Raw genomic sequence first — 14,947 nt, forward strand, 5'->3', positions numbered from 1 at the left:
TATCTGGAAGGAATGAGTAGGAGAGATAAATTGGAAGAGAGGAAGGGAACTGGCTGGCACAGGGATGACAGCCAAATGAGCGGCCACATGAGAGGGAGGCATGCAAAAGAATGCAGAGAAGAAGGATGGAGGAGGCCGTCTATGGAGGATATCAATAATCTATGCCAGATAAAGCAATTCTGTGTCAAAAGCAAAGAGCAAAATGGAGAGTGAGACCGTGGGGTAAAAAGAGAGACAAACAAATGAACAAGGGAAAGTTGGTAGGTGGAGCCTGGGGAACTTCTATTTAAAACCAGAACAACTGAGAACACTTGTGTTAGTTTACACAGGCAGCGGAGCCACATCCTCTTCCTCACCTCACCCCTCCCCACCCCCCTCCCTCCCATCTTCCCGAGGCTGTATCTATTTAAATGTGTGTTTAAACGGCGACTGCTACTGCTCTAATCACGGCTGGCATCACAGCACATTCCCTCTCTACCCCCCATCCCTCCCTCCACACACACCCTCCCACCGCATGCAGCCTTCTTCTGTCGTTCAGACCCTACACACACTCCACACACACACACACACACACACACACACACTCATGCGTGCACACTGCATGACTGTGCCGTGCCAGAGATAAATTCATGAATCACTGGTGCACGAATCAGCCGCAAGCTTGTTGCAAGAAGAGGAAAGTGGGAAGAGAGGGAAAGGACAGAAGTAAAGCGGTTAAAGTGTTTCCTTTAAAAGCTTTAAAAAAGGAGGTGGGTTCAGGAGATGGCTCCCAGCGAGCTGAGCGAGCGAGCGCACACCCAGAGGGCCTCGGTGACAAGTACTAGTCAGCAGAGAAGATACTGTCTCTCCTGCTCTCTCCATCTCTTCCCCTCTCCTCTCTCATCCCTTCCCTGCTGGCTCTTCCTAAAGAGGCCAAGATAGAAAGCCAAAACAGCAAGCGGCAAAATAACGAACAACTGTATGATATATGCACCGTGTGAACATGCATATTGCACAGAAACTACCAAATATTTGACTTTCTGCACATCAAATGCCCTTTGAGGAGTGCATCAAGGACTTGTGTACCAAGAAAACCTGTTACAAAAAGGCACCACAGTGGCCCATCCACACAACAGAAAAAGACCCTCCATCAGCCTCCATTTCAAGAGAAACTACCCAATCATCTCTTGTTACAAAGCCACTTTCCCTCTAGGGCCACTACTCAAAGGCAGGCCTGTCCATTGATACAGGTGTGGTGCAGAGGGAGGAAATGGAGGGGGGAGGCAGGACAATAGATGGCCTTTTCAATGGTCTCCCTCGGCTCACCTGGATTAGGGGGGTGGGGGGTGTCTGGGGGGAGGAAGGAGGAGGAGGGTCTCTAAGCTTGGGCTGAGAACAATAGTGTCTCTGTTTTCAGTAACACCAAGTGCATCATTCTGTCTGGCAGCAGCCAGCTGACTGCCGGGGCTGAAAACAACATTTCAAGGCTGCTGCTGTTGAGAGAAAATGTTAACAGTATATGCATATAACTGGAGCTGTGACGGTATGTTTACTGCTTCTTTTCACGGTGAAAAGGCAATGCACCACCAAGGTTTGACAGTTAACCACCACTGTTACCAGCGGAAACACTGGTCTTACTTGTTTTTGAAATTTCGGTGTCAGAGCTTGTGATGTTTCAACTTACAACTTCAGTAATATCATTCGACACACAGTTCTGAGTGCGCTCACTGACCGCAGCAGTTCCATTTTCTTTGTCGTCTGGCATGGCAACCTTTAGTCTTTATAGGCAATTACTCATCATTTTTAACCAATCAGAGTGAGGCTATAGGGGAGTGACTGCAGGCAGCAGCAACAGAACCAAATAAGCACATTTTTCAAGGAATTCATTATTTCAGCTCAAAATAAATGTGGTGATGACGGTGATGACCTTTTTACCATGGTAGCGTCACATGATCATGGCATTGCAGTGATGTGATTTTCATAAAAGCCCTATAAAAGATCTATCCATTATTGGAAAACAAGGAACATGCACTTCTGCAAATGTATGGTGATAATTCAAATTGCTTTTTTTGCCTGATTAACAGTCAAAAATACAGACATTTTTACAATGCAAAACTGAGAAAAGGCTTAAAATGTGATATATTAAATATTAAAATAGTTTTTTCATTACTTTTCTGCTGCAAGACTAATCAAATCTAAATCTATCTGTTTATTGACCGCATACCTTGATATTGATATCACAGTGCGTGGTACATATTGTAAAGTCGACTGTTGGTGATTTTTAAAAAATAAATTAGTGAAGTTGATACAATGACTGAGGAAAATAATAGAACAGCTTAAATAGTCTAGTTAGTTGAGAAAATCAATTCACTTTACTGTAATGCAGCCTTTAAAACCAGAAAATTACAACACTCACAGTATCATAGCATCCAAACTCAAAATGATAGCATGATATTGATAAAATATTAATACGTATATTAAGTAGCCCTTGATACAGACTATTTCTTCCTCACAGTTAAGATGGATCAGATGTGTAAATGTGGATTTACGGTGACTCTATGCAAATATTTAGCTCAATCAAAATAAAACCGTGTACCTCTCAGACACAGTCTCACCGAAATATGAGCGTCACAAAGCTAGTTTCCTGTCATAGTATTAAATTGTACTACACTGTAAACTGGGAATTAACTCTTCCAATGTAAGCCCCTTTCAACTCAAGTATGAGATTCTTGTTAGATGAGTCAAGCTATATTACCGGCCTACTAACCGCCTGCTGGGAAGAGGAGTGTGTGACAGCATGTAGCAGCAGGGGAGTGGACATTGTCAGCCTGATCCCGGCGCTGCACGACAGGTTAGCTCTGCTGAAATGAAATAAAACCCCGCATCTGTTTCCATTTCCCCCGGTTTTACCTCTCGTGCTTTACTCAGCCGCTTTCTTGACTTTGTCCTGTCACTTCCCCTTTTCTGTCCTCTGTACAGCAATCAAGTGATTCAACCATCAAATCAGCCCAGAGAATTGCGTGCATGTGTCCACGATGTATGTACTGTTTGTGCTGTGCGCGTGTGCGTGTTTTTTGCGGTTGTGTGTGCGAGGAGGTGGTGGTGATGAGTGTCGTTCTGCAGCCTGGGCGAGGGGAGACGGCGGGAGAGGATGGGTGAGACAATCGGGGGTGAAACACTGTAAAAGTGTCACAGCAACTTAACCTTCAAAAAATGCCCACCAGGGTGGAGTGGGAGGAGGTGTTCTTGGCCATTAGAAGAGAAAGAGGGAGAGAAGGAAAAGAGTATGAGAGAGAGAGAGAGAAAGAGAGAGAGAGTGATTGATGTGGAGGAGAAAAAAGAAACAGAAGACCTCGTTAGGGGAGGTAGGAAGGTACAGATGCCTGCAATACAAATGTCTGCAGGGAGGGCGGGGGCCGTTAAGGAGGTATGAGAGGAAAGTAGAACGAGAGACAGGGGGAGCAAATGAGAGTAGGAGAAGGAAAGTAGCATAGGCAGTTTGGATAGGCTTAAAGAGAAACTCTGGGGCTGACATAGGTGGAGGAGACAACTGGGGAATTGGACAGTGGGACAGGGAGGGTAAGAAAGCTGCAGAAGAGAGGGAGAGAGATTATGGGGAAAAGAGAAAGTAAGAGGATCGAGGAGAGCTACAGACATTCCAATTACAGAAGCAGAAACGAGGGATTGATGACTAAGAACTGAGCGGAGGAGAACAAAGAACAGGACGAGAGGAGGAAAAGAGATACAGTAAGAGACAGCAGTTTACTGAGCAGATGGAGCAATTATGCGGACCAAATTACAGAGAGAAGGAAGTTTGGAGCATTAGGAGGAGACGTAAACAGAGGAAGACGGAGAGGGCAGAGATGAAGAATAAAATCAAGATGGAGCAGTGGAAGCAAAAAGGCACAAACGTGATAGTGGTGGGAGATTGACAGGGGGTGAGCCAGTGGCCGATTAGAGAGAGCAGGCAATCAGTCGAACACATGAATGAGACAAATCGCTTCAACGAAGGAGGACCTGCTCTCCCTGAGGAGCCACACCAAACAAACACCGGCACACCCTGTTGACAAAACGCAGGCCTGATAACTGAATAAACCTGCTGTCTCTATTTGACCTTAATGTGCTGTTTGCTTCAGGGGGAGGATTTGAATGCTCTTGCCATTTCAAGGCTCTGGGGACTCATGACGACTGCGCTGCGTGTTTATCGGCACAGCATGGCGGCACATTTTTATATAAACAAGTGAAACAATAGATAGTGCTGATATCAGTGGCAAGATAGTAAGATTTCAACAACAATGTGAAACACAAGAACACTCCCTGCCTGCTTTCATGACAAATAAACCTGTTGTGAATTATCTCTGTGATGGCGTATTCTGTTTTCTTATCTCATATTTCTCAGATGATATCTACGAGAACACCACAATTTCTTTACATTACGGTGTGCAATTTTACGCTGTTCCTCAGATAAGTCTGCTGGGATGGTGAGAAAAGCTGACTGAATTGAAAGCACTTGGTGTGCATAAGGTTTTTGGGGGAGCACGACTCTATATCGAGCTATCAGAGCCCTGACAAGACCCTGTCACACCAAATTCAATTTCCTCCTGTAGCCAGCCTGTCCACCGCCTCTGATAAGTGTGAATTTGACATGACCTTGTCAAAGTCAGATGTGACGAAGATGCAGCATGTCTGTGTGCGTGTCTGTGTGTGTGTGTGTTAATGGAGGTGTGCAGGAAGGTAACAAAATAGACGAAACAGGCTGTAATGTTGCTGTAACATATGTTCATAAAAGGCGCAAAATATGTGGAGAGAAAAAAGACAGAAAAAGGAAGTAACAGCAAAACTGGCTCGATATCTCACAAACCGGGGGCACGGAGGACACAGGCGGGGATTAGCAGAGGAGGAGGGGAGAGAGAGATGTTTCATGGCGCTGTCATGCCGCCAGAGCGAGCCCTAAATGTTTTCAATATCACATAAGGGCACTGCATCATCAACCATTCAATACCGGATCAATAACGCAAACCACCTTCCACCTCGCAAACTACATTTAGACACATTAAGGTGACTGCTAATGAGCCGTCGTGTGCATGTGCATGTGTATGCAGGAACGCGCCGAGGAGGACACAGTCAAGGGCCTCAGTGCTTAGTTGCACCGAGATCTGCTGAGTCCACTGTGGGGAGGATTTCTGAAATAAAAGAATGTGACAAAGACAGAAGAAAGAGGAGAAAGATGACAGGGAGAGGGTACAGGGCAGGTAACTATAATAAAAAGAGAAAGGTTAGTGCAAGCAGTCCCTTTCTGTCCACAATGGAGGACTCTTTGGCTGTTAAATATGTGTCTCATGCTTTAAGAGAGGGAGAAGAAGAGGAGAGGGAGGTGCGACTAAATTACAAATGAGCTGATAATTCTTGGCCTCCCTGGTTCACTCCCTCACACCGTTCATTTTTTTTTTTTTTAAACCCTCCTTCATCCCCTCTGCCAAGATGTGGAATTTGAAAATGTCGACACCCTGCTCCCCCAACACCACTCCTCCTTTCCCGTTCCTCCTCTGTGATTTTACTACAGCGGGGGTCACGCAGACGCCCATCTCCCAAGTCTAGTTAATTAAGGGGATTTTATTTTAAAGAGTTTGGCTGCCTTTCAATGGATCTTCAATTGGAATTACCGCTCATTCTCCACATTGGCTGAGCTGGAATGGGTTTGACCTGCATCTCCCTAAATTCATTGGGGTTTGTTTGATATCAGGAAATGCAGAATTGGCAGAAGGTATCTTGACTAATGGTGTGGAAATGTGTGTGTGACCAAGAAATAAAGTAAGCCACATGCCTTATAGCATTTTCATACATGATAAGCTGCTGGCATGCTGCTCCTGCAGACAGTACAGTCTTAAAACTCCCCATTATCTACAAACATGTGGGTGGTTAGAGCACATTATGGAATGGTCTCTTTCAGTGAACTCGGATCAGTCTGTGAGCTACAGCACACTGATTTCATGTAGACAGCGGTTTGACCCAACACCTCTGCCAAGAACAACATCGACCCCGGCACAGTTGTGTTTTTGGAGACCCATCAGCTGCCCCTTTTCATATTAATGACATTTGGCATTCCTTCTAAGATGTGGATTTCGTCAGACTTCTGGATCAGATGGGACCGACTCCAGCAGTCTGGCAACCCTGGGAGCCAAACACAAACATCCCGGTGGGGGGCTCTCAGTGTGACCTCAACGCAGGCCACCATCCGTCAAGCATGAACATGTAGGCGGGGGTGAAAGGGAGTTCTAACATGGAGTTGGAGCTCCTAGTTTGCTCGGACTGCACTATTATTATGTACAAGTTGGAGGAAAAGCGTCCTTAAAGAGAGTCAGTTAAATGAGCAGGGAGCGATAAAAAAGGATGTCCTCGGATCTGATGTCTGCAGAAGATAACAGGGTTACCGATGAGGATAATACACACCCGTTCCTGAAGGATTGCACACATGCACTGTCATCCTGTGATGTTCCTCCCTATTATTGGAATGTCATCTGACTTGCAGCCTCCAGTTACTGCCTTTATTCATCACCAGCTGTGTGTGTACGTGCGCGTGGGTGTGCTCAATTGTGTTTGTGGTCCAATATACCGCGGCCTTAAATGCAAAAAGATGCAGTGACTCGTGCTCATCGACCTCCATCTCTTCGGATCCATCCGTCCTGTCTAATAATATTTGCCAAGTCAACAATAAAACTGATGGATCCTTTGTGTTTCTGGTCATTGGTAATGAAAAGTCTACAGAGCGAAGTAATTTCACTGAAACTCATTTATCAAAAAATATCTGTATATGTATGACCCGGTAAGATGATGAGGATCAACATTATTTTAGATCAATATAGCTCCCATATAACAAGGTTTTTAAAAAATGAAAAGTGCCCGCTGCTAAAATGTTTTCAATACATCTGCTGAAAAGCTTTCCATCCGTAGTTTAATGTCGGATAAGAGGTACTCCATTTCCAGGCAGCCATTAAATATTGCCACTAAGCTGAAATCACTTTTTTCCAATAGCGCACCTGGTGAAATAACAAGTAATAATAGAGAGCTGTCTAAATCATTAGGCTCATTTGGTGAAATGCCAAATATTTGCTTCAGTCATTCTACAATTTAATTATTTAAAAATAATGGGTACACATTTGCCACACAGTATTCACAGAGACACACACTTGCTCTGTATCACTCTCATATCTCCATTAAGCTGTGAATCCAAGCACACTTTTATGTCTGAATCAACCAACTCTTAATGGTGATTATAAGGGGGAGGAGGAGGTTATTGATGTGTCATTTAAATACAGAGGCCTGTTAATAAGTGTGTGTGTGTGTGTGTGTGTGTGTGTGTGTGTGTGTGTGTGTGTGTGTGTGTGTGTGTACGTACAAGTGAATGCCACAGCCAGGACCAGACTTTCTTACACACATATAGACACACACCTGACCTTTTCAAAATCCTTGTGACATTTACAGGGGCCGGTGCGAAGGGGGCGAGGACAGCTCATTTACATAATGATAGAACCTAACTGAGACAGCCATTAACACAAAATCCAAACCAAGACCGAAGCCCCTCGCTCTGCTGGGACTAATGAGATACTAAGGACTTACTTTTTCCTTCTTTTATTAGAGAGGAAAAAAACATAAACTCATTATCCATCAATCAAATTCCTCTTAATAGACAAAGTGTAATGCTCTGGCTCTGTTGTAATGATGGATGGTCTCAGGCTTGGCAGGACTACACTGTTCACAGGATCTCTCCGTGTGCCGGGAAGTAGTTAGAGCTAGTAGTTTGACTTATTGCACAAGTCGGACTGCCAAAAGAAACATCACCTTGAAGTTTCTGACTGCATGCATATGTGTGTGTGTGTTTGTGGGAGGGCAGGGTGTTGTTGAAATGCTGGGAAATTCCCAGCAGAGTTGTTCTGAAACCAAAACCATTATGCCTCTGGTACTACAAAAAAATGCTGGATAGGGTAGTGGTGAGTATGCGAGTCTATGCACCAATCCAATACTACTTGATTTATCAATAAACTTACATGTTGTTTAACAACGGGATAAAACAGTACTTTTCCCCAGAAATCAATTCTTCTTGACCAGTAGTCGCACAGCAACTTGTGCTGTGCGACCACTGGCAAATACTGTTTAGGAGCAGAGAAGAACTGGTTTCTTTAGATTAACTGTGAGCAAAATGTCAGTATATTGGCAATATGTTACAACAGTATGTGTGGAGTTTGCATGTTCTCCCTGCATCAGCCTGGGTTTTCTCAGGGTTCGCTGGGATCCTCCCACAGCAAACATTCACTTCTGAATTTAATTTTGATTGCGCAATGTCATGGCTATAAATGATGAAAGAAACTGAGTAAAACTTTGTTTTCTATTAGCCTAGCTTTCACTATGCAAGGATCAGTTTACAGTACCAAAGGAAGTGCATCAACCATTGCCCAACAAAAGCAGGAAGAGAAACGTGCTCTCTGCTTTCCCAGGCCCAGCGCTAGCTAACCACAGCAAACAAGTGTTTTTGCAGTTAACAAGTGATTTTGCAGTTATCATTATTGTCCATGTAGTGAAAATAGCAGAGAGTGAAACAAGTGAAGTATCTGTGGAAATTCTGCATAGCAAAAGAAAAAGAGCCCAGCTAATGGAGGCCATAAAAAAGGTGAAGAGACAGAGCGATCAAAGCTGGGGTGAAACCAGTGTGAATCTTAAGAAGGACGGTAGAAAGTAGGTTTACTCGTCATTTTTTTTAAACAAAGGTTAAAAAGGGAAATTTCATTTGTCCTTGATTCAACTGCATCTTTGTGCATTTGTGCATTTTTGCATTTTTACATTTGTACAATGGCAGGAGCTCCAGGATCTGACAGGGTTTAAAGCCGACAGGGAGTTGTTGTTCTTCCTTTTAGGTCAATATTTGCCCACACAGTTGCTTTAAACTTTCATTTTGCACCGAAATAGGTTTTTCTGGTCCAATTTAGAATTCTATGTGTTTCTGCCTCTGAATTGTAGATAGCCAATTATAGTTCTCAGGCAAACAGAAAGTTGTTACACTAGTCTTCGCAACAGTGGCGTCAGATACAACACCACTTGGAGACACTAGGTGGGGGTAAAATTGAAAAGTTGAAAACGCATTGCTTCCCACTTTAAGTAAATTGGTGACTCTTAATTGTAGCCAGCCTCCCGTCCAGTGTCAGTGGGGACAGGCTCCAGCCTGGAGGCTGCAGCTAATAAATGAATGAATGTATAAAATAGTGGACGTAGCTACAGTGATGTCACCCACTGGTTTGTGGACTCCCATATCTCAGCAATTGCCAGAAGTGACGATATTTAGCGAGATGTTGAAGTTCTGGAGGAGTGAGGAGTGGATCTGACTCACACGCTGAAGTGACAGTTCACACAGCCCCCGCACTTAAATATGTGCAACTTAAAGCCTTAATTTAATGTAAACAGGTGAGTCATATAAGAAGTAACCCCCTGTACAGTTGTCATGACTGCTGAAATTAGCTCTGGACTGTTTATTTGTACTATAAACATATTTATGTTGTAAAATTGGACATTTTAACATGGGTGTATTTGTGGACTGCTTCTAGAGCCAGCCTCAAGTGGTCAGTGTTTTGGGCTGTTCAGCACTGGCTTCATTTTTCTGCCCTAGAGTTTGTTGCTTGGGTTTAACTTGAGCCATGCCATCAGCAATGATAGCAACCATTTTACATTCATAGAGGTTAAACAGCTGCCTTTTTCTCAGTGCAGTGGTGTCAGCCAATACGCAAATTCAGATATGGGAATCAGTACTGAAAAGGGGAAAAAATGTATCAGAACATCTTTAATCCCAAGCATGCTCATAACTTATACATTGGTATGAAAAACATATCATTTCAGCGTGGCCGTTGCTGCTCTGGTTGACAAGGAATCCTACAGCCATGGTGACAAACCAGCATGAGGTCATCTGTAGTTTATTTTCCTGTCTGCCTGCGTGTTGTTCCTGTCATAAACAGCATGGCCTTCAGTCCAGAGAGAGGCTGGGAGGCGGGGGGAGGGAGGCCATTTGAATAAACCAATGACTACCGTCACTCAAACAAAAGCAGTGGACAGGAGAGAATGAAAAATAGATGAAATAAAGAGACGAGAACAAGGCCCCTGTATGTACTCGATGGCAGGGGGGTGGGGGGAGGGAGAGAGGGATGGCGGGAGAGGGAGTTTCAAGTGGGGGTGGGAGAGAGGGGAGGTGGGGCGTTGCCTGTCTTAATCAGACGCTGCCCGTTTAGTTTCCCAGCCAATCCTGAAATTCAGCTACAACCCTGCGCACTGCAGCAGGCTGCCAAAATGCCACCTGTTTCCTCGAAACCAAGAAAAGCCATGAAGAGTAGCTTTGCATCTGAATTAGCTTTGCTGGAGGACTTCAGGTATACAAACACAAACATTGGTTTATTTGTGAGCAGAGAAGGAAGCAGCCTCCTCCCCCGGCCCTGACCCTGCTGCATGCCCACCAGTTTCCCAGCCAGCCAGCCAGCCAGCCACCCCCTGCACACACGCAGCTTACTCAGCCATAAAGACAATGCTGCCATAGCCTCATACCCCCCATACTCCCCCGCACATAAGCCCACCCCTCTTCTAATAAAAACATCTCCATGGTAATGGGCCAAGCCTTTCTGACCCACATCCGTGCTCCCTCACAATCTTGACTTGGGGGGCGGGGGTCTTATTATAGTGTAATTTCAGAGCTTAAAGTGGCCCCCTACCTGCCAGCTTCTATTAAGTTTTATATTTATGTTTATAACAACATAAACCTATAATTAAAAACCCATCAACCTCTATATTGAAATTTCACATTACAGCTAGGCCATATTAAAGTGAAAACTTTGCAGAGAATTAAATCACATCTCTCAGATGCAGGAGGGGAGGTAAGTGGTTTTTGAGGCAGCTCGAGAGGAAGTGCCAGACGTAAAAATGCAAAACAGACAAGTGAAAACTCCCAGATTCGTCGCTGCAGCTTAAGTTGCACAGCTTCACTATTACCCAAAAGGGGGTCAGAGGTTCGCTCTGAAAAAAAACAACTTAAATGAAAGAAAACTAAAAGCAGTGTTTTCGCTTGTACTGCCTTGCGTTTTTCCTCGCTCATAAATATGTAAAACCTTTTGTTTTGTTTTCCCCCCACTTTCCTCCCTCCCCGAAGAGCACTTCATGCTCAGTAAAATGAAATTGGACAAAAAAGGTCCACTGCATGAATAAGTCAGAAGAGTGAGTATGCTTATGAGTCGTGATTACAACACCACCACAATCAGTTACATTACTGCACACATGCTGAAAATGTATACAGTAGCTGTGCCAGAGCGTTAGATCTAGTCCTACATTCTTGCCCCAATTACTGCACTAAACAAATAGCTGGCCTAGCGGGGAGGCAAAAAAAAATGTTGAACTGGTTTCATGCCACACGCATTCATATGTTAATGGGTTAACTGCATGCCAGGGATGTTTTCTCCTGTTTGTGGGCCTGCTCGCTGTGGCGGTCGACCTGTAGGTTACCTGGGCTCAAGTGTACTGGAAAAGAGCTGAATAATTAACCTGTATGACAGGTTGTTTAAAGTAATAGCAACTATGAAGGCCAACATAGGGAGTGGCTCACACACAGAATGAAACTATGCAGAAGTTACAACCCCGAAAGCAAGCCAGGGCAAAGGATTTGTCATCAGTGTAAATGATTAAGTGTCAAGTTGTTGCCCCCTGTGTTACTCTCTGTGTACATTAAGAGCTGTTTCAAAGCCCATTTTTCTCAGCTGAAGTGTAACTAATAGAAGATGATGTGTGGATGGAGGGAAGAAAAGGAGCGGGGGGGGGTTGAAGAGGAGAAGGGTGGCTCCAGGGGAAAAGGAAGCAAGTTTGAAAAGAGAAAAAGGTCGCAGAAGCCAGCAGCAGGCACCTGGGAAAAACACCTTGCTCTCCACTGAGCCACACCTTATGAAAACTAAACATGGCGTTGAGTCAGCGACCGAAACTCGGGTCAAAGAGCAATACAGATGGTTCATGAGCGAAAAACACGGGGAAAACGAACAGAAAATAGTTAAGATATCTAATTTCACGCGGCTGTAGCCGAAATTCTTAATGATTAAAGCTGAAATAAAGCTGAAAACCTCGCCTGGACAAGGCAATCACCTGCCGGATTTTCTGTTCCTGTCACCGCCCTGACAGGTGGTGGCCAGGTTTTAAATTTATCTCCTCTTAAATTATTAAAGCTCAGAGAAAGAAATGAAAGGCGGTGTGCCGCTCACAAGCAGCTGGACATTATTAAGTTTTAATAAGTGACCATTTCTTACCGTGTTGGAGAAGTATCGACGCGACCAAGCAGAGCAGTCCGATCATTTTTGAGCAGTCATGCCACTTTCGGGCGTCATGTCTCGCCATGGTCGATTACGGTCCCCTTTATGAAAGCAGACACGCAGTCTCTCCGAGCTAAATGTATCAAATGGAAACCTTCAGACGCGGGTCAGTTCCTGTGTAGAAGCTCACTCATTCAAAGCGAAATAAACTTGTCTGGCTACAGGACAGGAAGAAAAGGGACTCCGACAGAGATTTCTTGTTTCAAGTGTCCTCGCTCACTGCGCCTTGAAGACGAGAGAGTCTGCTAAAATAAATGAAAATCCTCGTGAATTCGTCCCGGCGGCGCACAGGTGAATATTTCCTCCAGCTGGTGCTCTGGATGTAATGAAGTGCTCGCGCGCGCTCTCTCTCTACTCCCAACAACTATCCACTGAGTGTGAGCGCGCGACTGTCCGACTGTGTGTGACTGACTGGGTGATGTCATCAGCCTGAGAGGCGTCACAGCACCGCTTCCTAAAAAACAATTAGAACCAGCGACGGAAGGAGGGGAGGGGAGGGGGGACTCTGGGAGCAACTTGTTGAAATCATGGTTGAAATCGCCAAAAGCAATTTTCCTTGGAAACCCCACAAGATGTACCTCGATGGAGTATAAAGTGCGCAGCGTTTTTTTTTTAAACTGTGATTTTTGCTGTACATTGAAGTTATAAAAGCGTGATTCATATCCAGAAATATCCCTAACCTACATGGCGATGTTTTTCAAGCTCCAACAGCTGAGAAGTATTAGCTCATGTAACTCAATGTTGCCTCAAACTATGAATTTGCAGCCATCGCTTTGAATGCATGCAATTAAATAACCATCATTTTAGTTCAGGTAAAGTGGGAAAATAAGCATTTAAATAATTTGATATGTCCAAAATTATTATTATTATTATTGATAACATGATTTGCATGCTGACGGGAGTGAAATGAAATGATGATCAACGATTATCATCATCAGTTAGTTGCATGCTATCGTTGTGTTGTGACTGAAGCCTACTTCACCGTTCAAACTGAGATGACCTGCTGGCCTGTTGTGCATTTCACCAAAATATTTTTAAGTGGATAGCTCCTCCTTCTACAATGAATTACATGTTTTTTTCTTGTTTTAAAGGTTTTTGGTTTTTTTTTTACAAAGTGATATATAAATGACTGTCCCACATAACCTGAACAAGCAGCCTGAGTGTGAGAGGGCCTTTTTATAGTTTGTTTGAAGGTGTTTAGCCTCTAAAAACATTGTGTTCACATTTCATTCCAAGATAAAAATGTCAACAAGACCTTAATGATTTATAGAAACATCTCTTGATTGAGTTAATAGTTTTTTTATTCTCTTTTGAGGCACATGCCAAAAAAGTGTCCCACATTTCCTGAAATATTAACCACAGAAAAGCCGCACTCAATCTCTAAAAACAACACTAAGTTACTACACAATTTATCACCAGTCAGTCCTGATACGTAGAAAGAGATGATTCTTACGCCCTCTGCTGTCTGTTTGTGCACACACTTCTTACAAGAGAGATTAGCTCATTTCAACTCCAGCACAGCAGATGCCAAAATCAATAAACATTCATTAATGAACGGCAAAATACAAATCCAGTGGCAGTCAGCAAAATCAAATCAAGAGGAAACAGCTTCTCATGTATCTATTTGCAGACTCGAGCAGACTCTCTTGTTGATGAGATTTTTTTCTTTTTCCACAAAATAACTTCCAATTCATTTTTGCCCTATTTTCCTCAGAGGCAGGGTGCATACTAGCATAGCGAAGGCATTATCTGGTTTAGGTCTAATCCCTATACCCAAGTGTTTTACAGCCAATGTAATTACATCTCCATAAGTCCCACAGTTTAAACCGTGCTGCTTGGTTCCTTCTGTTCCATTTCCAGATTTCCCTCCAGTGTCACCCTCTTTATTTTCAGGCTGTGTTTCTGAAGATGCTGATAATGATCAGAGGTCAAATTTCTGCACAGTAGAGAGGTAAAAAAAAAACACAAACAGTTGAAACATGTTCCTCTTTTGGAGGTTTATGTCTTCAAAGAGACAGGAGGGGTTTCATTTTCTTTTCCACTCCTTGCCCACTGTAAATCCAGAGACTGTGCAAGCAGTCTGCCATGCAAAGACAGCAGCTGTGGGTTTTAAATGCCAACGATACTTTGCATAGACATATTTTAATTTGCAGCCATCTTCTGGCTCTGTAGCTGGAGAGCACCAGCACAGACACAGAAAAAAAGTGTGCAAGGGACCACCCGTGTGACTACTGCTACCACTACATCGTATGCATTCATGACAGAATAAGGAGCTTTAAAGGAAACAGCCACCAAATGGAGGATTTCATTCCTTTCCCTTCCCATGCTCATCCATTTTTCATACCCGTACCAAATCGACCTTCACACCTTCCACTTTGCAGCTACCACCCACTTAACTTATACAGTGCACCACTCGTTTTTTTCTCTCCATCTCACACCCCTTACACCTTCCCTTCGTTTACACTTCACTTTCCTCCTCCCTGCCTCTCTCCCTCTTCCCATGTCATTCGATTTCCTTTGTCCACTCGTCCTTCACTCCTTGCTGTTATTCATCCTGTCCTCCATACTTGTGCTCTCCGGGGGTCTGTGGC

At 43.9% G+C, this 14,947-nt stretch overlaps 1 protein-coding gene across 2 annotated transcripts in view; it reads right to left on the reverse strand.

Annotated features, from left to right (window-relative positions):
* Positions 1 to 12,777, reverse strand: part of LOC121945257 (nectin-2) — a 93,118-nt gene extending 80,341 nt beyond the window's left edge. Inside the window, exon 1 of one of the 2 annotated variants that reach the window (XM_042489349.2) lies at positions 12,294 to 12,776. In XM_042489349.2, coding sequence (XP_042345283.1) covers positions 12,294 to 12,381 — 88 coding nt within the window. In that variant the 5' untranslated portion in view covers positions 12,382 to 12,776. Of the gene's footprint in view, positions 1 to 12,293 lie in introns of both variants that reach the window. The other variant, XM_042489348.2, reaches the window with a different exon arrangement.
* Positions 12,778 to 14,947: the final 2,170 nt, after the last annotated feature.

The sequence above is a fragment of the Plectropomus leopardus genome, chromosome 11 (assembly GCF_026936395.1).
Source record: "Plectropomus leopardus strain MGB_pleo_1.0 chromosome 11, ASM2693639v1, whole genome shotgun sequence".
Classification (NCBI taxonomy): domain Eukaryota; kingdom Metazoa; phylum Chordata; class Actinopteri; order Perciformes; family Serranidae; genus Plectropomus; species Plectropomus leopardus.